Below are 23,443 nucleotides of genomic sequence, written 5' to 3'. Positions count from 1 at the left end.
GTCGCTCCACGTCCGAGCATTGCTCCTGTTTTTCCGCATTGCTCACTCTTGCGCATCCTCCACTGTCACTCTCATCATCATCTACCTGATCACCACCTTCAACAACGCAATCTTGACCTCTATCGAGCCATCAAACGACGAACAGCATTTCGCAGGACTGTATCGGGCAAAGACTAAGCATCTGGATCGCAATCTCCAACAACTCATTTCAACGTGCAGAACAGCACATCATCACGCTCAAGACCGAGTGCTACAACAGCACAGCTTCGACAAGCAAAACAGCTTTGGAGAACGACGCAGAAGGCGGAAAGAGAGCAGCGCAACAAGGCTTGGAAAGCAAGAAGAGTCATAATGTCGAAAGACGGGAAGCACGAGAAGCACGGGAAGTACGGAAAGCACGAAAAGCCCGAAAACCACGAAAACCACGAGAAGCTGGAGAAGCACGAGAAGCTGGAGAAGCATGAGAAGCACGAGAAGCATGATAAGCAAGAAAAGCATGATAAGCAAGAAAAGCAAGACAAGCAAGAAAAGCAAGAAAAGCAAGAAAAGCAAGAAAAGCAAGAACCTACTTACGAGGATTATCTCGAACGGTAAGTTTTCCCCCTTCACAACCTCAACCCCCCTAAGCTGCCGCTACGTCAAGCCAGGTTGGGCAGAAACTGACAGGTTTCTCACCGTCTCCACTCTATGATGGCCCTTCGGTCTCTGGACGGGGATCGACATTAACAGAATCCACTATAGCGACAAATACAACGATGATGAATGGGAATACAGGTATGCCCACAACCGCTTCTATCACAGGCTCGTATCTACACACACTAACCCACCTCGATTCCCTGCTGCATCTGTGGTTTTTTGGTTGTGGTAGGCATGTGATTTTGCCCAAACCAATGCTCAAACTTTTCCCAGAGTCCTATTTCGATCCTTCCGAACCCGGTGTTTTGCGCATTTTATCCGTAAAGGAATGGAGAGATATTGGGATCAACCAATCAATGGGTTGGGAACATTACGAAGTCCATGCTCCCGAACCTCACATTTTACTTTTCAGAAGAGAGAAGGACTTTTCGGTAAAGGTAAGGTAGTCAACTGCTTCCCTTTCATGACGGCAATGCCTACTACACAGAGGAACGGGAAAATGAGCGAATCAGCAAGGTGGAACTCAGGGTTTGAGATTGCGGGCAGAATCGATACTGACCCAAATTAACTCCGTTCTCTCGTTCTCTTTCTTTGCGATCTTGTGCCTTCCAACAGTATCGAGAACAGATCGAAGCATATAAAGCCCAGATGAAAGCAGAACGAGCGCAGTTCGAAGCAGAACAAGCCGCAATCAAAGCAGAACAAGCCGAGGTCGAAGCAAAACAAGCAGAGATCAAAGGCAACAGCAACAGCAACAGCAACGCACAGCAGGCGAATGGGAAAAAGTAACCTTGCACCTCTGCACGCATTCGAAAGGCGCGAGATGGCGGAAAGCGCAAAAGCTCGTTCGAGGCAGTTAGTGACATTTTTCATGTATTCGCAACGATTTCCAAAGTCATATTCCAGCGTTACTGATGCGTCAAGTGAGTCGAGAGTACGATGTGTATCAAAGAAAGCGTGCAGTACACCAAAGAGCATTCCCCCCCCCCCCTTTGCTCCGTTCTCATTGCAGTCACTCCTCTAAACCTCCGAAAGTATGGGTAGACCCAGCAATACTAGGACTGGAATCGCAATACTCACTGGCACCTGCAATGCTCGTACCATCGTTGAACGTCGGCATGGCACTAGGTGCGGGAGAGGGCGTACTGCTTGATCTCCTCTTGCCGTTTTCCGCATCCATTCCGCCGGCTGTGGGGGAATCGTGTGGGTTTGTTGAAGCAGATGAAGCAGATGGTGATGCATGACCGTTTGTTGCTCCGCTTAGGGATCTAGTCAAGGTGCAGTTCGAGGTGGGTAGGGGGGGAGGAGCGTATGAGGGAACTCGAGATTGTTGTGGTAGGTTGCGATGTTTGATTGCAGTTCTGCGATTGGGATTGGGTGAGGAAGAGCAAGAGGTGCGACCGAAAGTTGTGTTTTGGTGCTTGTCAGGGGTCACTCGTCTAATTCCTAGACCAGGATTAGTGGTGGAGGTGGTGGTGGTGGCTCGATCGGTCGCATACCCCTCCTCTTCCTCCTCGCGATCATTATCATGATCAGGGCAAGTAGAGGAGGGGTGGAGGGGAAAACGAGATTGTTTCTGCAACCTAGCACTAGCGGCTGCAGCTACTGCTCCTCCCGCACCACCATTCCTCGTAGTCGATCTGGGCGGAACAGGAAGTGACGATGTAGAAGAAGCATATTTGCTATCATTCGAAACCTCGTTCGACCGCTGCCCACCTGCACCATTACGACGATCCAAGACTGTAAGCATGCTATCTGCACTTGTCTCGCCTCCATTCACAGCTGGCTTTAATGGCATTCTGGCGATATTGCCGTTCGCGTAGAGGGTTATTGAATCTTGCTCCTTGGATGTTTGAGAAGCGTTTTCTAACGATACCTTGTTGAGCAAGGAACTGGATCTAGCACTTGGAATCACCGTTGCTACCGCAACTGCACCTTGCGAAGCGATGCGGCGACAAGTTGCACTCGAGCGTTGCAACTCGCTCTTGTTGGCATTCTTGAGTGCCGCTACTAGGGTGGCTGCATGTCCAGAGTCTCTCGAGTCAGGGCCGGGTGAGGTGTGGCTCGTTTCACCGGTAGAAATGGATCGAGCAGAGATGGTGGAAGGAGTAGCCCAACCAGATCCGGAACCTGATTCTTGTCTGGAACGTGGACTGCGATCTGCATACTCGCTCGCATTGGCTTGTTGTTGCGTCGTCAAATCGTCTAATCGCATAGATCGAACTCTTGCAGCCACTTTGTCTGTCGACCTTGCAGCCGGATTGGGACTAACGCATCTCTTTCTTGGCACATGGTCGAAGCTCCTATTTGCCAACTTGTAGTCGACGTGCAATGGTTCATCGTAGACACCTGTGCTTGAGGGGGAAGGTCTCAACCAAGCCTTGAGGGTTTTCTTGGATTTATGGCTTCTAATGGAACCATTAGCATTTGCTTCGGCGGCGATCGACAAGGCACCTGCATCCTTGTCTCCTGATGCTGGTGACGGTAACTGTTTGGAGCTAGCCTTCTTAACCTTGTCGGCACTCAAAGCAGCACCAAACCTCGGTGCAGCAGCTATGCCTCTGCCGGGCACTAGATCTCCATAGACAACCTTGACATTGCTGGTGATAGCATCGCATGCGGCTGCCTGCTCGGCCTGATGTTGCAAATAAAACCTCTTTCTGGGGGACAAGTCATGCTCGATCCTACACAACCATTTCTCAGCAAACTGCCGATGTCCTTGATAGTCCCAAACTCCATCGAACATAGCCCTCACTCGGCCATGGTGATCTATGATAAATGTACATCTACCATCTATCAAGCCGAACAAGGCTCTGCCGACCCCCCAGGTGTTCATAATCTGACGGTTCTCGTCGTGCAATATTGTAAAGGGCAAATCATGTTGGTCTACGAAGCGTTTGGACCGAGAAGGAGGATCTTGGGAGATACCGATGACTACTGCATTGAGGTCGTTGAAGACTGGTGAGGTTCCAAGGGCATCGCGGAAGGAACAAGACTGTTTGGTGCAGTGAGGCGAACCGGCTAGGGGGAAAAAGTAGAGTACGATCGGTCGTCCGAGTGCGATGGTGGAATGCAGCGAGACTGTTCGGCCGAGATGATCCTTTGCGATGATTTCGGGGGCGAGGTGGTTGATGAGTGGCGATCCGCCTTCTTTCGCGGGGATTTTGAGCGCAGAGCCGGCGGCGGTGAGCATGCTTCGTTCGCCAGCGATGGGGAACGCTCCTACTCGCGGGAGAAGGGGCATCCTGGCTGGCTGGCTGGCTGGCTGGCTGGCTGGCTGGCTGGGGGGATATTGTCGGATGTGCTGAGATGAAGCCACAATCGCCTATTCCCACGGTCGGTCAGACTGCGATCGAACCAAAGCCGAGGGCAGAATCACTTGGAAAGCATGTGAGAAGGATGCTGACTAGCAGGGGTTCGGATGTGCCGGCGCTGCGTTCTTATACCAGACACAAGCCAAATGCGCTTTCTATGGAATCCGAGCCTAACTATCGGGCTAAAGTCCGAATCTTACCAAAGCAATAGTCTCCTTTATTCTCCTTCCGAAGCCAGGCGGCGTTGTATGATGAAAGGCGGCAAGACGGCAAGGCGGCAGGACGGCAAAGCGGCAAGACGGCAAGACGGCAAGACGGCAAGACGGCAAGACGGCAAGACGGCAAGATGGCAAGATGGCAAGATGGCATGACCAAGACAAGAGAGCCTTTCTCAAGAGGCTCCAACGAGGGGGCGGGACTCGGTGAAAAGAAGACTGCTGCTGCTGCTGCTCAATGATGCAGGTACACCGCAGACACCAGCAACGGCAAGCCAAATCTTGTTTCGAACCTCGCCCTCGTGACTCTGGCTTCTTTTCAAAGGCCTTGCTCCAGCAGCCTTTCTTCTGTACCAACTCAGCCACGCCTATACTGAGTTTGGGCCGTCCAGGAACTTGCTTTCAACCCCCCGCAACCCACCTTGGACCAGTGATGGCAGGACTTGATCTCATACAAGCCAGAGCATGGGTTCAAGGGAAAATGCTGACGTCTACATGACGTCTACACAATGCCAGACAAAGGTTTCAGATGTTTCGCTTCAACTTTGTGACACTGCTGTTTCGCCGCTGAACAGAGATTCGACTGCGTCGGTCCTTCAATTTGCCTTTTCATGGTGCTTTTGCACTTTCCATTCGAACAACCCAAACCAGCAGCAGAGCAAATCGGGAGATCTGCGAAAAGATCGATCCTCATCCAGGCTGGATTATATTATTATTATTATTATTTTGGTGAGGTTGTGAGACCTCGCGATCGCACATGCTCGAACTTGGCCAAAAATCTTGATTCTCGCCGACACCGCACTATCTGAAGTGCCAGCTGCCAAGCACCTTTTCACGAGAAGACATCATCGTCACAATCAGTGCTTCAGTGAGCGAGACGAAAAGAGTGCAGTGCAGTAGGAAAAGGAGTTGCTTTTTGGGATTCCAACACCACCTCTCTCGGTCGGTGTGGTATGAGACAAGTAGTAGTATACAGCAGCAATTACGCTATCCAAGGGAAAAAAAAAAATAATAAGACCCTAGGGAAATACAAATAGGACCAAGCAAGAGCCGACTGGACCAAGAAGAAGCCATACCCGGAAACAGTGTCCATGTCATCAGCGGGCCCCGGCCAAAGATATGACGGGCCCGAAGCTAATGATGTTGTAAAGCATCCTCACTTGCTCAAGCGCCTAGTCTAAGACCACCATGAGATTGGGACAACACCAGCATCGAGGCCTCCGAGCTGCTGGAAAGCGCCAACGGAAAGGTCGAGAGAGCCCCAAGAGCAAGTAGGGCAAGTGTCGGCGACGGTAGCTTCGATCGTCTTTCCGTTACCCTGAATCCACACCTTCTGACCGCACATTCCGCTGTTCATCTGAGCAGAGTTGACAGCAACAATGGGGGTCTGGTCGTTGTGGTACTTTCCGCACGAGCCTGGGTTGCCGTTCTGTTGTACAGAGGAGATGGTGGTAGCAAGCGAAGAAAGTCAGTACATGGTTTATAGATGACGAGAAATGATTACCGCCGACGGAAACCAAGTATGACCGATGTGGGTGTCGAATGAAATCAACTCGTCCTGGGTGGTGGGTGGCAATACGTACCTGGTAGTAGTAAGTAGCTTGACCGGAACCGCCAGCTCGCTTCTGAGCGGGGGCAGCAGCGACGGCGGAGACAGCGGCGAGAGCCGAGACAGCGAGAGTGGTGAACTGCATTTTTGTGTATGTGTAGAGAGTGTGGGACTCGGAAAGTGTGTCTAAAGAGTTGGTATGGAGTGTGAGAGAAAGTGTTTTGGTGAGAAGAAAAGGATAGTAGGGGTAGATAAGCTGGTCGAATTTATACCATTCGACACGTCCTCCCACAGGTACGCCAGGGATGTTCAGCAAGCTACGAGGTAAGCTCTACCAGATCCACAGTCAGATCTCGATGCTGTAGGAACATCTGCTGGTGTAGGAACACAGTCTAGCGACGACCTAGCGAAACCAACACCAGCTGCAGTCTGCAACCAAAAAAAAAAAAGAAAAAGAAAAAAGTTTTGTACAGCGACGTCAGCACAACGATCGCATACGGTACAAGTTAAAAAGTGGGGTGTCCAACTGACCCACCAAGCTGGGCAGAGAGAGACATTTGCGGACCTCGCTCGGTGTAAGAGTGCAGGCATACACCGGCATGACAAACACCAAACGGCAGCTTGTCAACGAGGGTACATGCCACCAACCCTCAACTTTCTTCACACCTGCTCAGCCTGTGCCATTCGGCGCCGGATCTGAAACGATGAGTGTTAACCTGCCTGTCGAATTTGCCATTACCATTGGCGGGCTTTGTTCTGAAGATCGACACCAACTTCAAGCAGAGCTTCTCGGAAAGCGCGGCGAGGCGTTGAACATTCATCAATGTGCAGAAGCGAGCATCGGAGCTAGCATCTACACATCCCTGAAATCCACGACCGGACCGGAACCCAAGGCGAACTCATCCGGCTGCAGATTGCAGAGCATCGAGAAGAAAACCAAAGCTTGCGAGTGAGTGGATGACGTTGAAAAGGAAAGGGCCTAAATTTGGCAGGTGGTGACCACCCTCGAAATTGTCTTTGGTTGGGTGTGGGTGTGGGTTCAGGCGCAAATTCTTCATACCAAAGAAAACCCGAAAGAAAAACCACAAAAAGAAAAAGAAAAAGAAAAAGAAAAAAAAAAAAAAAAAAAAAAAAAAAAAAAAAAAAAAGAAAAGGAGGGAAATTGAAGATCTTGGTCGCACGGTGCTGCTATGTTCCCGCTTCAGACCGGTGGGCCGCAGCATGGTTCTTACTCTTTGCACTCTTCAACCAGGTCGATCCGCGACTCAGTTGTGCAACACCACTTGTCTGACCGAGTAGAATCGAAGGCTTGCTTGCGGCAGTGCGACAACCAAGAGAGAGAGGCACACGGACTAGCCGTGCCATCTAGAGAAGCTATCATCCAACAGCCACGCGGTACACACCCATTCCATGTGGTCGATCCAAAGTCTCACTGGCACTTTTTTCGAGTCTTATTGTGCCTATGATTGCTTGCAAACCGGCGCGGGAGGGACATGATCACTTTCGCTTCCATTGTATTCGCACGAGGCGCAAGAAGTGCAGAAGGCTGAAAACATGTCTCAGAAGATCGTTCTCCTTTTGCTCGCGTGGACTAGGGTGGAAAGCATGATGACCAATCCCCAAGTTTGGACAAGCACCCCAGTTTCACCTCCATCTACCCGACCGACCTACCGCAGCACCTTGGGCCTGCTCAGCATCTGCTCGCAGTAAAAAATGCCCGTGACTGAAAGCTCGGTTGGAAATTCAAGGGGGGTGACAGTTGATCGCTGGACCTTGCTCCCTTCCTTACACTCTAAAGCTGAGGTTCGATGCGGGTCGGTAGCGTCCCAAGGGCAATTCGATATTCTGAGAGCATCGAGTTCAACATCTCTCGCCTCGGGTGTTTTTTTTGAGGGGACGATGTTGATGCACCGAGAGTGATCTTGAGATAAGGTGAATACTGTGTGTGAGATTTCCCCGATCGGCTTTCGTTGATGGCCGGTTTTCTGTGTCTGAATTTGGAAGCGACATTCCTGTTGCAGAATTTCCTCGAGTTTTTCGAAAGAGCATGTTGCGCTCTAACAAGCTTTGAAGAGGAGCTTGAGATCTAGAACCGTTTTCCCACAGATCTCCGAGTCCCATCGGCAAAATCGGGTTGAGATCGCACCCAACCTGCTAGTCAGATCGGAACATTGAGGAGCCAATCGACTGTCAACGGATCGGATCGACGGCGGCTCTGACACGATGCCAAAGGGCGAGATTGCTGATCGATTGCTGAGAGAGGAAGTGCGCAAAAGGAGAAGAAAGGCGTCGTGGTCGTCGTGGTCATCGTGGTCATCGTGGTCGTCGTGGTCGTCGTGGTCGTCGTCTCTCTTTCTCTCTCTCTTCTCAGCGCTTTGAAGCTGTTGGGATGGGATGGGATGGGATGCGACGCGACGCGATGTGATGTCAACTTGACAGTCGAAATCTAAACTATCGATTTGTACAGCGGCTGTGAGCCTTTCGGCCGGTAAGGTAGCCAGGAAAAGAAAAACAACCGAGGCCAAGGAGGAGAAAAGTTCCATATTGGAGCTGGGCCCCTTTTTACCTTTATTTTTCTGGCAACACACAGGCTGCTATGTGACGAGCTACGGTCCCTTATGAGGCTGAGCAAGGCCAAGCGTGAAATCAGGGTCGGGTCTTTGGGCAAAATCGCATGGCAACCGTCAGTCAATCGTGTCTGGCTGGCTGACTGGCTGGCTGACTGGCTGGTTGGCTGGCTGGCGAGTCTCGTCGCTCAGATCGCCTCTATCGCTACACTTGCACTTTGCTACTCCTTGCCCTTGCTCCTCATCCTTCCTCGCCTCCCTCCTACTGTCGTCGTCTCATTTCCCTCCCATTCTTGTCAACCTCGCTTTCCGGCTCTTCATCCGCACTCCTCCTTCTCTCTCTTCATCGTCTTTTCTGCACCACCATCCTGAGACACGCACCGCCGCTATTGTCAACATAGGCAAGCGTTCATCTCGCACACCACTCCTGCCTCGACTTGATTTGCATACCACCTCGTTCGAGCCGCAACGCCATTCTGCAAAGGCCTCGTCTGACCTCGATCCCACACCACTCGCTTCCATCGCCATTCATCGCGGCAGGACCGTTGACAGAGGGTTGTAGGAAACAGCGACACCTCGCTTGATCTATAGCTTTTAACCATCCTCGTTACCACTGCAAACACCAACGCTCCGCTCTTCTCCTCCCAGCAGCCAGTCAAACTCCGCTTCCATTCCATACCATTCCGCGCGCTTGAAAGCGTCGCAACCTCACCATCATGGCCGCCCCAGCAACCTCGGGGCATGCCTTTCATCATCGCTTTGATGCCCTCCCCGACAAGGAAGCCAACCCAACCGCAAAGGACAATCCACGCTTGAGCTCCGAAGGCTTCTCCTATCCTGACCTCGATGCTCGCCACTTGTACTCGTCCGCTTCAAATCACTCTGGTGCTGCTGCCCCCGCCCCAGCCATGTCCAAACTGCCAGACTTCCCCGAGTTCAAGGGCTTCGATGACCGATCCGAACTCTTCCAGAACAACAACTTCTTTCAGCAGTACGCACCTCATCCTGCCGCCTCGGCTGCTTTGGTCGAGCCTCAGTCCGCACAGATCGAGGCAAGCCCCTCTTCTGAACAGCTCACCTCTACATCCCCAGCAGCGCACCAAGATGCCTCGGCACAGTCTGTAGTCCCAGCTGCCGAGCCGCAGCAGCCTCTCGCCCAAGCAGCACAACTGGCACCGACATCAGCGCAACATCAGCACAACCACCACCACCAGCCATTGCCGCAGCAACCAGCAGCAGAGTTGTACCAGCAGCCACAGCTCGAGCCTCTTTTCTCCTCGGCCAGCTCGTATGCCCAGCAGCCCTCTTTGCAAAACAGCAGCGAGTCGCAAGCTCCTTCCCACCACTCGCATCACTCGCATCACTCGCACTCCAGCCATCGCAGTCCCCTCCCCAAGCCTCCAACTCTGCCATCCTCGCCCCCCTCACAGTCCGCACACACCAACGGTGGCCCTTTCGCACCAGGATCGCCATCGCGCAACCCTCTGTCGCAACCAGGAGCCAACTTTGCCTTTGCCGGACATCAAGCTCGACCTGCATCCCAGCAGCCTCCGCATGCCATGTCACCACAACAGCAGTCCCCACAGACAAATCCAGATTCGCTGCCCATGGCTGCACTTCGCCTCAACGATGGAGAGCGTTCCACTGATCACCATTCCACTGATCACCATTCCACTGATCACCATTCCACTGATCACCATTCCACTGACGACCGCGCCGAGAATGAGGACTCCATCCGACCTAGCAGCTTCTTTGGTATGCAGAGACCCGCTGCAGCGCTCAACGCAACCGGTCACCAAGTGCCTGTCCCTGCCAGTATGCTTGCTGACCATGATGGCTTCTACCAGGATCAGCAGCACCTTGACCAGGCCAACGCTCTCGCTCAGCCTCAGCCTCAGCCTCAGCAACGCAACCAGGATGCCATCAACCAAGGTCCCCGCCCTTCCTCCTTCTTCGGTGTGGAAGGCGACTCGGCTTCCAGCCTGCCATCCGATTCGGCTGTTGCACAGACACCTGCCAGCCATGTTGGCGCACCAGGAACGCCTCGATCCTCCTTCCGCGCTGATATCGCTCCCCGAGGCATCTCCACCGCTGCCGGCGGCACAGGCAATGGTCCCATGCCATCCTCGGGCGGATTTGGTGGTCTCGGCCCTGCAGGCACCAACCGTCCTGCCAGCATCGCTCCCTCCGTTGCAAGCGGTCCACTGCTCGACCACAGCCATCTCAAGGTTGGCCAGAAGGCTTCCTTGCTCAGTCACGGAAAGACGCTTGAGCTCTACCGCCAGAATGCAAAGAAGACCAACGACCCCAACTTGATCTACGAGCTGGCTGTCTTTATGATCGACGCTGCCAAGACGATGGGTACCGAAGAAGAAGGCAACGCTCCTCCCACCGCCCTCAACGGACCCAACAAGGTCGACACGCAGAAGGAGGAACTTACCAAAGAGGCCACTGGTCTGCTCAAGAAGATTGCTGATCGTGGTCATCCCGATGCGCAGTACTTCTTGGCCGACTGCTACGCCAACGGTATCGGCACACGCACAGGTAAGCAAGACTTTGGCCAGGCATACACCTACTTTGTACTCGCTGCCAAGCACGGTCATCCTGATGCTGCTTACCGTGCCGGTACATGCTACGAGAAGGGTTGGGGATGTCGCAAGGACGCAGGCAAGGCGCTTCAGTTCTACCGCAAGTCAGCTGCCCAAAGCCATCCCGGTGCCATGTACCGCCTCGCCACTGCTGAACTCAACGGCGAACTTGGTCTCAAGAAGAACGCCAAGGAAGGCGTCAAGTGGCTCAAGCGTTCTGCCGAAGCTGCTACACCCGAGTTCCCGCATGCACTTCACGAGCTCGCTCTGCTCCACGAGCGCGGTATCGACAACGTCCTCTTTGTTGACCCCGAATACAGCTGTGAGTTGCTTGCACAGGCTGGAGAGATGGGCTATGCTCCGAGTGCCTACAAGCTTGGTGTCAACTACGAGTACGGTCGCATGGGCTGTCCTCAGGACGGAGGTCTCAGTATCCACATGTACAACATTGCTGCTCAGCAGAATCACAAGGAGGCCTGCTTTGCCCTCACGGCATGGTATCTTGTTGGTGCTCCCGGAATCTTGCCTCAATCCGACACGGAAGCTTACCTGTGGGCCAAGAAGGCGGCTGAGCAAGGTCTCGCTAAGGCTGAATACGCAGTTGGCTACTTTACAGAGATGGGCATCGGCACTGTCAAGGATCTTGCTGAAGCTAAGGCTTGGTACAAGAGGGCTGCTGACCACGGCGACAAGCGCGCCAACCAGCGTGTTGCTGCATTGCAAGGTCATGGTGGTCCGACTGGTCTCGCTGATGCCAATGCCGCTGCTCCCGTCAACCGTCAACAGCAGCGTATGGAGCAGAGGCAGGAGCAGCGCCAAAGCATGCACGAGTTTGGTCGACGCGCTCAGCCTACCTCGGCACCTTTCCCTGCCAGTGTCACGCAGAGCTCCATGACACCGAGCACCCAGATGAGCTATCCTTCGCCGCTTGCCATGCGAGAAGCACAAACAGCGCAGCGCCAAGAGCAGTACATGGCCAATGTTGCTGCCAACGAGCGTGCACAGGCACGTGCGATGCTCCCACGCTCGCCATCGCAGCAAGAGTTTGGCTCTCCTATCTCTGCAGGCTCGCCTACCACGGGCTTGCCTCGTCCACCTTTCATACCAACACCTCAGCATCAGCAACAGCTGCAGTCGCCACAAGCGCAGCCATCGCAGCCATCGCAGCCATCGCAGCCACAGATGCCGTTCTCGCAGCCGCAAGCGTATCCTTCCTACCCGATGAGCGCAAGCACTGCTCCTCGGCAGCAACACGCAAACGGACCTCAGGGGCCTCACAACCCATTGTTGCCTCCTGGGCCTCCCGGATCTGGACCTGGACCTGGACCTAGTCCGCAGTACGCTGCTCGTCCTGGTATCGGTCCCGGCGGTGGTTCTCAAGGCGGACCGGGATACGGTCCCCCTCCTCCCGATTCTGCCGCTCCAGCAAAAGCTGATTTGGGTGATGACGGCAAGAAAAAGAAGAAAGGCTGGTTTGCAAGGTCCTAATCCTCACACCGCTCTTGGCTTTTGTAGAAAGAGACAGTCGAATCTGTCTCACGCACCATCTCTCTCATTCGAGACTCTGTCTCTCTCTCTCTCTCTCTCTCTCTCTCTCTCTCACTCACTGCACATCCCCCAGTCGATGTCTGTTTTCCACACATGTTGGTATTTTTGTTTGAACAATTCCTTTCTGATGCCTTGTTGTGATTGCGTTTGCTGTTTGTGTCCACTTGTCCGCTGCTGTGAAGTGCGTGTTCGGATTGCGCTGCGACTGTGTGAGCGTTGAAAAGGAAGGATCTTGTGAGATGAATGCGTCTCTGCTGATGCCTTTCAACAACATTGCTTCCTGTGATGCTGCTGGACTACTTGCCATCGCGAAGCATAATCCTGAGTCCCAAAATCGGCCAACCTGTCCATTGCGACTGCTGGTCTTAATTGAAAATTAGACACCCGTGCATCTCTCACCATGATGCCAACGTTTGCCAAGCTTTGTTGATCTCTATAGCAACCATGTAGCAACTAAGTATGTCTAGTCTCCGGTATAGGTTCAGCCAAAACACTGGACAGATCGACCTCTTTATCCTTTTCAACATCCAATTGACCCACCAAAGATATACCATCTCCTCTTAAAATGTACAAGCCTAAGGGAAGCTCTTCTACTCCTTGATCAGAACTGAATATTCTTTCCACCGAATTTGCTAAGATGATACTACCCACGGAGTCGGAGCCCTTTAGAAGACCGACTATGACCCGGCCATCTTGGGTGATAACGAGGACGGTTTGGTTGTGATATTGTTGGATGGCGGACATCCTTGCTACTACCAGGCTGCACCTGTGCGACAGGCAAGAGGTGTGGCTTGAAGAGCAAAGGTTTCGGATGTAGCCCTCTTGGGGTGAAGCCAGATCGGACCTCGATGAGGCAAGAGGGTAGATTGGACTATGTGCTGAGAAGCATGGACTTGGTGTGGCTGATGCGGTGGGTGCAAGGGTTCGTTCTGAGCAAACAGATGTCTCGTGGACTTGCTCGATTTGACCTCTTGGACCCGATGAGCTTCTAATCGTGCTGAGCAAGGTCGAGCGGAGGTCTGTTCTGTAAACAACTGCTGGTAGGTTGGAGATGGGTGATCGATGGTGGTGACAATGTTGCTCCAAGAGGATGCAAGAGTCCTCAGAAGTGGACAACATCACGGGTCACGTGCAGCCAACTTGAATCGGAACTCGGGAAATTGTTTTTAGAGAGCAAGATGTCAGATTCCAGATTCCAACAATGGTTAGAGATGATGATCTCGGATTTGGGCGAGATGAATCGCTTTCGGAAGAATGTGGAATGGAATTGCAACAAATGCGAATGGATCATCGACACAAAGGACCTCAACAACAGCTACCGTCGTCCTTGTTGGCTTCACGATCGACATCACCATCCTTCTCGATTCGGCAGCAGCATCAGAATAGTAGCAGCTACAGGAATGCTCGTCTCTCGTAGCGTTTGTGCCGCTGCGGCGTCGATGCGCACCTCGATCGCAGCTCGTTCATCGCTGATGAGGACCGCCGCTGCATTCACGACCGGCACCAGCACATCATCACCATTCGCAGCTCGCTCTGCTACAACGTTCGACCAAATCGGAAAACGCACCTTGTTCACCCGCACACCACCAACGCCCTTGGCTCGCACCAAGCAGTTCATCTACCTCGTCTTTGCCCTTGCAGCTGGTACATTTGGTATCGCCTACTATGCCGATTCTCGATCTGCCATTCATCGCTGGATCGTAATCCCTGCTCTCAAGGCTTTTGCTGATCCTGAATCGGCACAGAAGCTAGCGATCAAGGTGCTCGAGACTGGCTTGGCTCCTCGCGACATGGTCGATGATGACGCCGTGCTCGAAACCGAGCTCTTTGGCAGGAAGCTTTCCAACCCCATCGGCCTTGCAGCTGGATTCGACAAGCAGGCAGAAGCCATCGATGGCCTGCTCGACCTTGGTTTCGGCTTTATCGAGATCGGCAGTGTGACACCCGAGCCCCAGCCTGGTAACCCTCTACCTCGTTACTTCCGTCTGATCGAGGACAACGCCTGCATCAACCGATTTGGCTTCAACTCGCAAGGTCACAATGTCATCCTCAATCGTCTCAGAGACCGTATTCGACGATGGCTGCTTCACCCTTCCAGTGTAGCAAGCTTGCAAGATGCTCTTGTTGCGCACCCTGACTCGGCTAGAGCTGATGCTAGACAGTTGATTGCAACGCATCCCAAGAGCACTTCTGCCTTTGTCGATGCTACCGACCTGCCACGAAGTTTGCGACCTGCCAAGATGCTTGGTATCAACCTGGGCAAGAACAAGGAAAGCCCAGAGGAAAGTGTCCAAGACTACATCAAGGGTGTCCAGCGTCTCGGTCCTTATGCGGATATGATCATCGTCAATGTCAGCAGTCCCAACACTCCTGGCTTGCGTCGATTGCAGCGTCGAGACGTGCTGCAAGACTTGCTCACCAAGGTGGTCAACGCTCGCGACGGAATGGAGCAGTCTCATCTTGGTTTCTCGAACAAAAAGGTGAGCGTGCCACTGCTTGTCAAGATCGCTCCGGATCTCAGCGAGGAGGAACTGCAGGATGTGGCTGATGCAGCACTCAAGAGCGGTATCGATGGATTGGTGATTAGCAACACCACCATCTCTCGTCCTGCTACGCTTCGATCCTCGGAGAATGTGCGGGAGACGGGTGGTCTCTCCGGTCCTCCTCTCAAGCCGCTCGCTCTCAAAGCGTTGACCATCGTCAACCAACGTCTGCAAGGTAAGCTCCCCATCATCGGTTGTGGTGGTATCGCTTCTGGTCAAGATGCACTCGACTATGCCAAGGCAGGTGCCAGCGCCATTGAGCTCTACACTTCGTTCGGCTACCAAGGTGTTGGTCTACCCCGTCGTATCAAAGACGAGCTGGTCGAACTTTTGAAAGCGCAAGGCAAGACCTGGAAACAAGTCGTCGGCACCGGTTTCGATGTCTCGAAAACGTATAGCTCCACGCCCAACGCCGGCGAAACTGCCACCGGCTTCCACCCACTCAGCGATGCTGCCTTCGAAAAGAGCGTTGCTAGCGTCAAACTCGAACTCCAAGGTCTGCGTGAAAAATGGGCCGAGGAAAGGCTAGAAAGCTTCCTTCCCACACGAGAATCGGATGCTAGCTACTACGACTTGATCGAAAAAGCACACTCTGCTTTGGGACTCGAATTTGCTGCTCCCTCTCCCACTGCGCCAAGCAAGGATGAGAAAGCAACAGCGGGAGAGAAGCAGGTGGCAAAGGCACACGAGTTGCTACACGAAGCTAAGCAGGTGCCCAACATCAAGTTGGAGATCAAGGAAAAGACCAACAAGCTCTTTGGTGATTCAAGAGCGGCTAAGGTGTTGCAAGCAAACGAGAATGCCGCCAATCGGGATTTTTCCAAGACCGACAAGACTCGTGTTGTGTAAGTCCTCCTACTGTTTGTTAGAAGTGCATATTTCTGATGTGACATACGATCGATCTCAGTGTGAAGCTGTGTCGAATGGTGCATGTACAAGTGACGAGTGAGTGCAGTTGAGGATGATGATGATAAGAGCGCGAAGAAAGGCGATGTTATCGGGGGAGAAATCGGGGAGTGGGGGGGGGGGGGGCAATCGGGGCCGATTTGCGAACAGAGGAATATGCCGAGCTCACCACGCACGGACCCCTTTTTTCTTTTGTTTTTCTTCTCTTTCTTTTGGCTGAAGAAGTTGATTTGAAGCGCACAAACGCGAGCTTTCGCACTCGCAACTGAGCAGCAATCCGAATCTCATTGGACTCTCCATCCTACTCTCCATCCTACTCTCCACCCTACTCTCCACCACACAGCGACGCACCGAGGGTAGCGGCTCATCAAGGCCATGTCCCTCCTCGGCGTACACCAGAGCGATGCGCTCAATCGCATCTTCGTCGGGCTCAAGAGCAGAGACGAGTCTTCACGCCAAGCGGCAGGCGAAGAGCTCAAATCCCACGTCGCCTTTGTCGTCTCCGAACTCAAAGGTGACAGCCTTTCCACCTTCAATAACGATCTCCACCGCCGCATCTTCGAACTCACACACAGCCAGCATGTCCACGAAAAGCTCGGTGGCATCGTCGCCATCGAGGATCTTATCGAGCAGGAGAGCGAAGATAACAGTGCACGTCTCTACCGATTCTACCAGTATCTCAAGCCCAACTTGCCATGCAACGATGCGTCGGTCATGATCGCTGCTTCCCGTGCGCTCGGCAGAGTTGCTTATCATGGTGGGCAATCGCTCGGAGAACAATTTATCGAATACGAAGTGCTTCGTGCCCTCGACTTTTTGCAAGCCGGCGACCGAAACGAGTCCGGACGATACGCAGCTGTGCTCATCATCCGAGAGATGGCAAACAAGGTGCCTCAGCAGTTCCATCCATATGTTCCAAGGGTGCTCGATAGGATATGGGTCGCTCTGCGTGATGTCCGTGTCATTGTCAGGGAAGGTGCTGCAGAGGCCATGGGTGCCTGCCTCGGTATCATTGCTGCAAGGGAAAAGCAGATGGGCAGCCACTTCTTCGAGTCCATATACCAAGAAGCTGAAAAGGGCTTGAAGATGAGCGCTCCAGAGGCGATTCACGGCAGTCTGCTTGCCGTCCAGCAACTCCTTCAACACTCCAAGACGTTCATGCGCAACCGCTTTCAGCGAGCATGCCAGCTCGTCTTTCGACTTCACAAGCACAGGGATCCACTCATTCGACGCACCATCACAAACCTCGTCCCTGTTCTTGCACGATACGACCCACATTACTTTGCAGAGGAGCACCTTGGCGCCGTCATGACCATTCTTACCGAGCAGCTTCGTAAAGAGAAGGACCGCTCGCCCAAAGAGTCAGCCCAGACCTTCGAGACGATCGGCTTTGTGGCAGCAGCGATGGGGCCGAGCATGAAGCCTTTCATCCAGCCCGTCCTCGCCTGTGTCAAGGAAGGTCTCCAGATGCGAGCCAAGAAGAACGCTCCACCAGAAGGTCCTATCTTCTTGTGCGTCGGCAATCTCGCCGCTGCAGTCGGACCGCATCTTACAAAATACATGCACGACCTGCTCGATTTGATGTTCTCCTGCGGGCTCAGCATCCCCCTTGTAACAGCACTCGATGGCATCGTCAAGGCCATTCCACCCCTGATCAAGGTGGTGCAGGATCGTTTGTTGGATATGCTCTCGATGACGCTCATTGGTCAGCCCTACCGCCCTCTCGGTGCACCTGCTAGTTTGCGGCCATCAGCGAATGCTAGTCGCCATGTCGCGCCTGCTCAGACTATCGAGTCGAAAGGTGTCGAGACCATCACTGTTGCCTTACAGACACTGGGCAGGTTTGACTTTCAAGGTCACATCCTCAACGAATTCGTCCGCAATTGCACGCTCCCATACCTCGAGGACGACCATGCAGCGGTCCGTCAAGCTGCTGCAGAGACGTGTGCAGACCTGTTCGTCAACGATCCTATCTGCCGACAGACCAGTATGCACGCTATCGAAGTCGTCAACGATGTTCTGGATAAGCTCATGACTGTCGGTATCGCCGATCCGGATCCCGAGCTTCGATGGACAGTGCTTAGCAAGTTCGGTGTGCAAGAGCAATTCGATCGCCACTTGGCGCAGTCAGAATACGTTCGATCTCTCTTCATCGCGCTCAACGACGAAAAGTTCAAAGTGCGTGAAGTGGCAATCGTCATCATTGGTCGTCTGGCCAAGCATAACCCCGCTTACGTCATGCCATCGCTACGAAAGGCGCTCATCCAGCTCCTTACCGAACTCGAATACTCGACTGTCAGCAGACACAAGGAGGAGGCAGCGAAGCTGCTGACCGAAGTCGTGCGAGCTTCGCAAAGGCTCGTCAAGTCGTATGCATTGCCGATGCTGGAAGTGCTCCTGCCAAAAGCAAACGACCCGAGTGTCGGTGTAGCGGCCCGAGTCATGGAGTGTCTCGGTGAGCTGGCCAAGGTGGGAGGAGAAGATCTAGCGCCAAATGTCGATCAGCTTATGCGACTTGCCATCGATCAGCTTTCCAGCACCGCACCTGGCTCTTTGACAGCAAAGCGCGATGCAGCACTCAAGACTCTTGGTCTTGTCGCATCCAACACGGGTCACGTCGTCAACCCTTACCTCACCTACAGGAATCTGCTCGGCACTGTTGTCAAGATCTTGAAGACCGAGCAGTCCAAGCCGGTGCGTCGCGAGACCATCCGTGTTATGGGCATCCTTGGTGCTTTGGATCCCTACAGATACAAGTTGCTCGAGAAGAACGGCGATGAAGGGCAAGACGAGACATCGAAAGGAAGCGGAACTGACTTGTTCGAGCTGGCATTGGCTATCGGCACCTCAACAGACGACTACTACCAAAACATTGCCATTGATGCGCTCATTACCATTCTCAAGGATCCTTCGCTCTCGACACATCACCATGCCGTCATTGAGGCCATCATGTACATGTTCAAGACGCAAGGTCTCAAGTGTGTCACGTTCCTGCCACAGATCATCCCGGCGTTCCTCAACGTTATTCGCACCTGCGCTACTGGTCTATCCGAGTTCTACTTCCAGCAGCTAGCCATTCTCATTTCGATCATCAAGCAGCACGTTCGTAGCTACCTCGAGCCCATTTTTGAACTCGTGCAGGAGAATTGGAATCCTAACTCGAGCATTCAGCTTACTATCGTCTCGCTCGTCGAGGCTGTGGCCAAGGCGCTCGAGGGCGAGTTCAAGTCGTACTTGCCCATCTTGTTGCCCAACATGTTACAGACCCTTGATGGCGAGATCACTAGCAAGCGTCAGCCGACGTTGCTGCGTATCTTGCAGGCCTTCTACGTGTTCGGTTCGAACATCGAAGAGTATCTGCACTTGGTGTTGCCCGTAATTGTCAAGATGTTCGAGAGACCGGATGCTTCACAAACGCTTCGTCGCACGGCAATCATTACGGTGGGTAAGCTTTCGAGTAAGGTGAGCTTCTGCGATCATGCCTCGCGTGTCATCCACCCACTGGTGCGCGTGCTGCCCACAGGTACGAGTGATATTCGCAATGCAGTGATGGAAACGCTCTCGGCCTTGGTAGTGCAGCTCGGTCCTTCGTACGCCATTTTCATTCCTGTAGTGAACAAGGTATTGGTGCAGAACCGTATTCAGCATGCAACGTACGATCAGCTCATCACTAAGCTGCTCAATGGCGAACGCCTTCCTCAGGACTTGTCCGCGAACGATAATGCACTCGGTAGCAAGATCGACGAGTCTCCTCAGGCCGAGGCGAACAAGATGACCGTCAACCAGCAACACTTGAAGCAAGCTTGGGACACCTCCAAGGTCTCAACGAGCGAAGACTGGCAGGAGTGGCTGCGAAGGATGGCTGTCGAGTTCATGCGTGAATCGCCGAGTCATGCTTTGCGTGCTTGCAGGAGTTTGGCGGATGTCTATCCTGCCTTGGCTTACGGTCTCTTTAATGTCGCTTTCGTCTCTTGCTGGACGGAGCTGTATGAACAGTACCAGAGCGATCTGGTCAAGGCCTTGGAAACGGCTTTCGACGCCCCCGAGGTGCCGGGAGATGTAGTCCATATGCTGCTCAACCTGGCCGAGTTCATGGAGCACGACGATAAGGCGCTACCCATCAACATCCGCCTTCTTGGTGACCGCGCTTACAAGTTCCACAGCTACGCCAAAGCTTTGCACTACAAGGAAGCCGAGTTTCTCACCGATCCTTCGCCACAAGTCGTCGAGAGTCTTATTGATATCAACACCAAGCTTCAGCAGTCGGATGCTGCTTTCGGTGCTCTGACGTATGCGAGAGAGCATCTCGACATCATCCATCACGAAGAATGGTACGAGAAGCTGCATCGTTGGGAAGAAGCATTGGCTGCGTATGATCGCAAGGCGATGCTCGATCCTGATGACTACCCTGTTGCGTTTGGTAAGATGCGTTGTCTCCATGCCTTGGGAGAGTGGGAGCATCTGTCGGACCTGGTACAGCAAAAGTGGGGCAGGGCGGATATGGAGGATCGTCGACATATGGCGCCGCTGGCTGCTGCCGCCGCTTGGTCTTTGGGTCAATGGGATACGATGGATGACTACATCTCGGCGATGCGATCCGACTCTTCCGAGCGCTCTTTCTACCGCGCTATCCTGCATACGCATCGGTCGCAACGAGCTGCAGCGAACAAGCAAATCGCCAAAGCTCGTGAATCGCTCGATGCCGAACTCACTGCTCTTATCAGCGAGAGCTATGGTCGCGCATACGATCTTATGGTGCGCACGCAGATGCTTTCCGAGCTCGAGGAGGCTTTGGCGTACAAGCTCGACTATAAGGAACAGCCTGATCGTCAAGCTACGATCCGTTCGACGTGGATGAAGCGATTGAAGGGATGTCAGCCGGAAGTCGAGGTATGGCAGCGCATTCTTTCGGTGCGTTCGATCGTGTTGACTCCAGCAGACGATACCGAGACGTGGATCAAGTTGGCCAATTTGTGCCGTAAGTCAGGGCGGATGGTGTTGGCTGAGAAGACGCTCAATTCGCTTCTTGGACCTGAACGGGCGAATAGCGATCCTAGGTCTCCGATTGGTCCGAGAGCACCTCCTCCGGTCATCTATGCCCACTTGAAGTTCATGTGGGCTTCGGGTGCAAGGATTGAATCGTTGAGCTATTTGCAAGAGTTTACGCTCAACCTTGCTGAAGATCTCGGCGTGCACTCGGTCGACGAGCATGGTAATCTTGTCACGCAAGATTGGCAGTGCTCACCACGTTTGGGAGAATTCGCACGGCTGCTGGCAAGATGCTTCTTCAAGCAAGGTGAATGGCAAATGTCATTGCGCGAGAATTGGGTCACTGACGAGAACAGCAATGTTATCGAAAGCTATCGTCGTGCGACGGAACTCGATCGGAACTGGTACAAAGCATGGCACGCCTGGGCGTTGGCGAATTTCGAAATCATCTCGCATCACGAAGAGCGCAACGAGCAGATCACACCACAGATGATCGCTGCTAGTATCGTGCCTTCCGTCCAAGGCTTTTTCCGGTCGATTGCTTTGGCTAGTGGCAATTCGTTGCAGGACACGCTGAGGTTGTTGACGTTATGGTTTAAGTACGGACACCAGGAGGATGTTTCGCAAGCAGTAAGCGAAGGTTTTGCTAGTGTAATCGTTGATACTTGGCTAGAAGTTATTCCTCAGATCATTGCTCGAATTACTGCTCCCTCACCTCGCGTTCGCAGGCTGATCCACAATCTGCTTTCCGATGTTGGTCTAGCGCATCCGCAAGCTTTGGTCTATCCTCTCACCGTCGCAGCCAAATCGCCTAGTCACATGCGCATTCAAGCAGCGATGGGAATCATGGAAAACGTTCGAGAGCATTCACCGGTTCTGGTCGAACAAGCTCTCCTTGTCTCTAACGAGCTGATCCGAGTTGCTATCCTATGGCACGAAATGTGGCACGAAGGACTTGAAGAAGCTTCTCGTCTCTATTTCACCGAACACAACATCGATGCTATGTTTGCCACTCTCGAGCCACTGCATGATGCGCTTGAAAAGGGACCGGAAACTTTGCGCGAGACCTCGTTTGCGCAAACGCATGGTAGAGATTTGGCAGAGGCAAGGGAATGCGGGAGGAGGTTTAGACAGTATGGAGATATTTCGGATTTGAATCAGGCTTGGGATCTATACTACCATGTGTTTAAGAAGATTGCAAAGCAAGTTCCGACTGGAAACTCGGTTCAGTTGGATCTACAATACGTTTCTCCCAAGCTTTTGGCTATGCGGGATTTGGAGTTGGCCGTTCCGGGCACTTATCAGTCGGGCAAAGCAATCGTTTGTATTAGGGCTTTCGAACAGATTGTTCTGGTGATTGCTAGTAAACAGAATCCGAGGAGATTGAAGATGAAGGGTAGTGATGGGAAAACGTATCAGTATCTGTTGAAAGGCCACGAGGATTTGAGACAGGATGAAAGAGTCATGCAACTCTTTGGACTGGTCAATACGCTTCTTTCCATCGATAGCGAGAGTTATAAGAGGAGGTTGGAGATTCGTAGATTCCCCGTAATCCCTCTTTCTCCCAACACGGGCATGTTGGGATGGGTGGAAAACACAGACACACTTCACGTCCTTATCAAAGAGTATCGCGAACAGCACAAGATCTTGCTCAACATCGAACATCGATTGATGCTCCAAATGGCTCCCGACTACGACCATCTTACACTGATGCAGAAAGTGGAAGTGTTCGAATATGCACTCGACAATACTCCTGGTCAAGACCTGTACCGGGTTCTGTGGCTCAAATCGCGACATTCCGAGTCGTGGCTAGAACGGAGACTTGCATATACTCGATCCTTAGCCGTGTCCAGTGTAGCTGGGTATATTCTCGGGTTGGGTGATCGACATCCGAGCAATCTCTTGTTGGATAGGTTGACTGGCCAGATAGTGCATATTGATTTTGGAGATTGTTTTGAAATTGCTTGTCACCGGCCCAAGTTTCCGGAGAAGGTGCCGTTCAGGTTGACTAGGATGTTGGTCAATGCCATGGAGGTTGGCGGGATCAAAGGAACCTTTAAAGTGACAGCCGAGAATACTATGCGCGTTTTGCGCGACAACAAAGAGTCGGTACTTGCTCTACTGGAAGCGTTTGTTCATGATCCGTTGATCTCTTGGCGTTTGGTTGCCGAAGATCAAGGTGAAGGTAGGGCTCCAGATGCACAAGAGAACGAAGCAGCTCTTGTTCCTGCCACGGCCGCTGCTGCTACTGGTGCTGCTAATCCCGGTGCGAGCGCAAAGGTAGCACCGAATCAGAGACAAGAACAGATGCGAGGTCGGGCAGGTGCGGAAAATGCAGGTGCTGGTGTAGCTGGCGGTAACGGTGGTGCAATCGCAGCTACAGGCGGCGATATGCGCAACCAGCGTGCATTGGAGGTAGTAAGGAGGATTCAAAACAAGCTGTCCGGTAGAGACTTTAATCCACAGGAGAGCTTGGGTGTAGCTGCTCAGATAGAAAGGTTGGTACAGGATGCGACGAGTAAGGAGAATCTATGTGTTGCTTTTGTTGGTTGGTGTAGTTTTTGGTAGAAGCCTTGCCTTGGTTCAGA

At 52.9% G+C, this 23,443-nt stretch overlaps 9 protein-coding genes across 9 annotated transcripts; 5 read left to right on the top strand and 4 right to left on the bottom strand.

Moving 5' to 3' along the window:
• Nucleotides 1-351: 351 nt before the first annotated feature.
• On the top strand, nt 352-1,425 carry UHO2_04033 (uncharacterized protein; the record flags this gene model as incomplete). The annotated part of the gene is made up of 4 exons (XM_041559990.1): nt 352-590; nt 730-774; nt 869-1,067; nt 1,348-1,425. The coding sequence occupies 4 exons, from the start codon at nt 352-354 to the stop codon at nt 1,423-1,425; spliced, it is 561 nt and encodes a 186-aa protein (XP_041415924.1).
• Nucleotides 1,426-1,648: 223 nt separating this feature from the next.
• UHO2_04032 (uncharacterized protein) lies at nt 1,649-3,880 on the bottom strand (the record flags this gene model as incomplete). Its single annotated transcript, XM_041559989.1, has 1 exon — nt 1,649-3,880. The coding sequence occupies one exon, from the start codon at nt 3,878-3,880 to the stop codon at nt 1,649-1,651; it is 2,232 nt and encodes a 743-aa protein (XP_041415923.1).
• Nucleotides 3,881-5,342: 1,462 nt separating this feature from the next.
• On the bottom strand, nt 5,343-5,859 carry UHO2_04031 (uncharacterized protein; the record flags this gene model as incomplete). Its single annotated transcript, XM_041559988.1, has 2 exons — nt 5,343-5,594; nt 5,749-5,859. 2 exons carry the CDS (start codon nt 5,857-5,859, stop codon nt 5,343-5,345), a joined length of 363 nt encoding a protein of 120 aa, XP_041415922.1.
• Nucleotides 5,860-6,313: 454 nt separating this feature from the next.
• UHO2_04030 (uncharacterized protein) lies at nt 6,314-6,667 on the top strand (the record flags this gene model as incomplete). Its single annotated transcript, XM_041559987.1, has 1 exon — nt 6,314-6,667. The coding sequence occupies one exon, from the start codon at nt 6,314-6,316 to the stop codon at nt 6,665-6,667; it is 354 nt and encodes a 117-aa protein (XP_041415921.1).
• Nucleotides 6,668-7,771: 1,104 nt separating this feature from the next.
• UHO2_04029 (uncharacterized protein) lies at nt 7,772-8,257 on the bottom strand (the record flags this gene model as incomplete). The annotated part of the gene is made up of 1 exon (XM_041559986.1): nt 7,772-8,257. The coding sequence occupies one exon, from the start codon at nt 8,255-8,257 to the stop codon at nt 7,772-7,774; it is 486 nt and encodes a 161-aa protein (XP_041415920.1).
• A 740-nt stretch (nt 8,258-8,997) lies between these two features.
• UHO2_04028 (uncharacterized protein) lies at nt 8,998-12,357 on the top strand (the record flags this gene model as incomplete). The annotated part of the gene is made up of 1 exon (XM_041559985.1): nt 8,998-12,357. The coding sequence occupies one exon, from the start codon at nt 8,998-9,000 to the stop codon at nt 12,355-12,357; it is 3,360 nt and encodes a 1,119-aa protein (XP_041415919.1).
• A 513-nt stretch (nt 12,358-12,870) lies between these two features.
• Nucleotides 12,871-13,161, bottom strand: UHO2_04027 (uncharacterized protein; the record flags this gene model as incomplete). The annotated part of the gene is made up of 1 exon (XM_041559984.1): nt 12,871-13,161. The coding sequence occupies one exon, from the start codon at nt 13,159-13,161 to the stop codon at nt 12,871-12,873; it is 291 nt and encodes a 96-aa protein (XP_041415918.1).
• Nucleotides 13,162-13,817: 656 nt separating this feature from the next.
• Nucleotides 13,818-15,809, top strand: UHO2_04026 (uncharacterized protein; the record flags this gene model as incomplete). Its single annotated transcript, XM_041559983.1, has 1 exon — nt 13,818-15,809. One exon carries the CDS (start codon nt 13,818-13,820, stop codon nt 15,807-15,809), a length of 1,992 nt encoding a protein of 663 aa, XP_041415917.1.
• A 432-nt stretch (nt 15,810-16,241) lies between these two features.
• On the top strand, nt 16,242-23,423 carry UHO2_04025 (putative TOR1 - 1-phosphatidylinositol 3-kinase; the record flags this gene model as incomplete). Its single annotated transcript, XM_041559982.1, has 1 exon — nt 16,242-23,423. One exon carries the CDS (start codon nt 16,242-16,244, stop codon nt 23,421-23,423), a length of 7,182 nt encoding a protein of 2,393 aa, XP_041415916.1.
• Nucleotides 23,424-23,443: the final 20 nt, after the last annotated feature.

The sequence above is a fragment of the Ustilago hordei genome, assembly GCF_900519145.1.
Source record: "Ustilago hordei strain Uho2 genome assembly, contig: UHO2_contig_07, whole genome shotgun sequence".
Lineage (NCBI taxonomy): Eukaryota > Fungi > Basidiomycota > Ustilaginomycetes > Ustilaginales > Ustilaginaceae > Ustilago > Ustilago hordei.
This window is presented reverse-complemented; position numbering and strand designations above follow the sequence as displayed.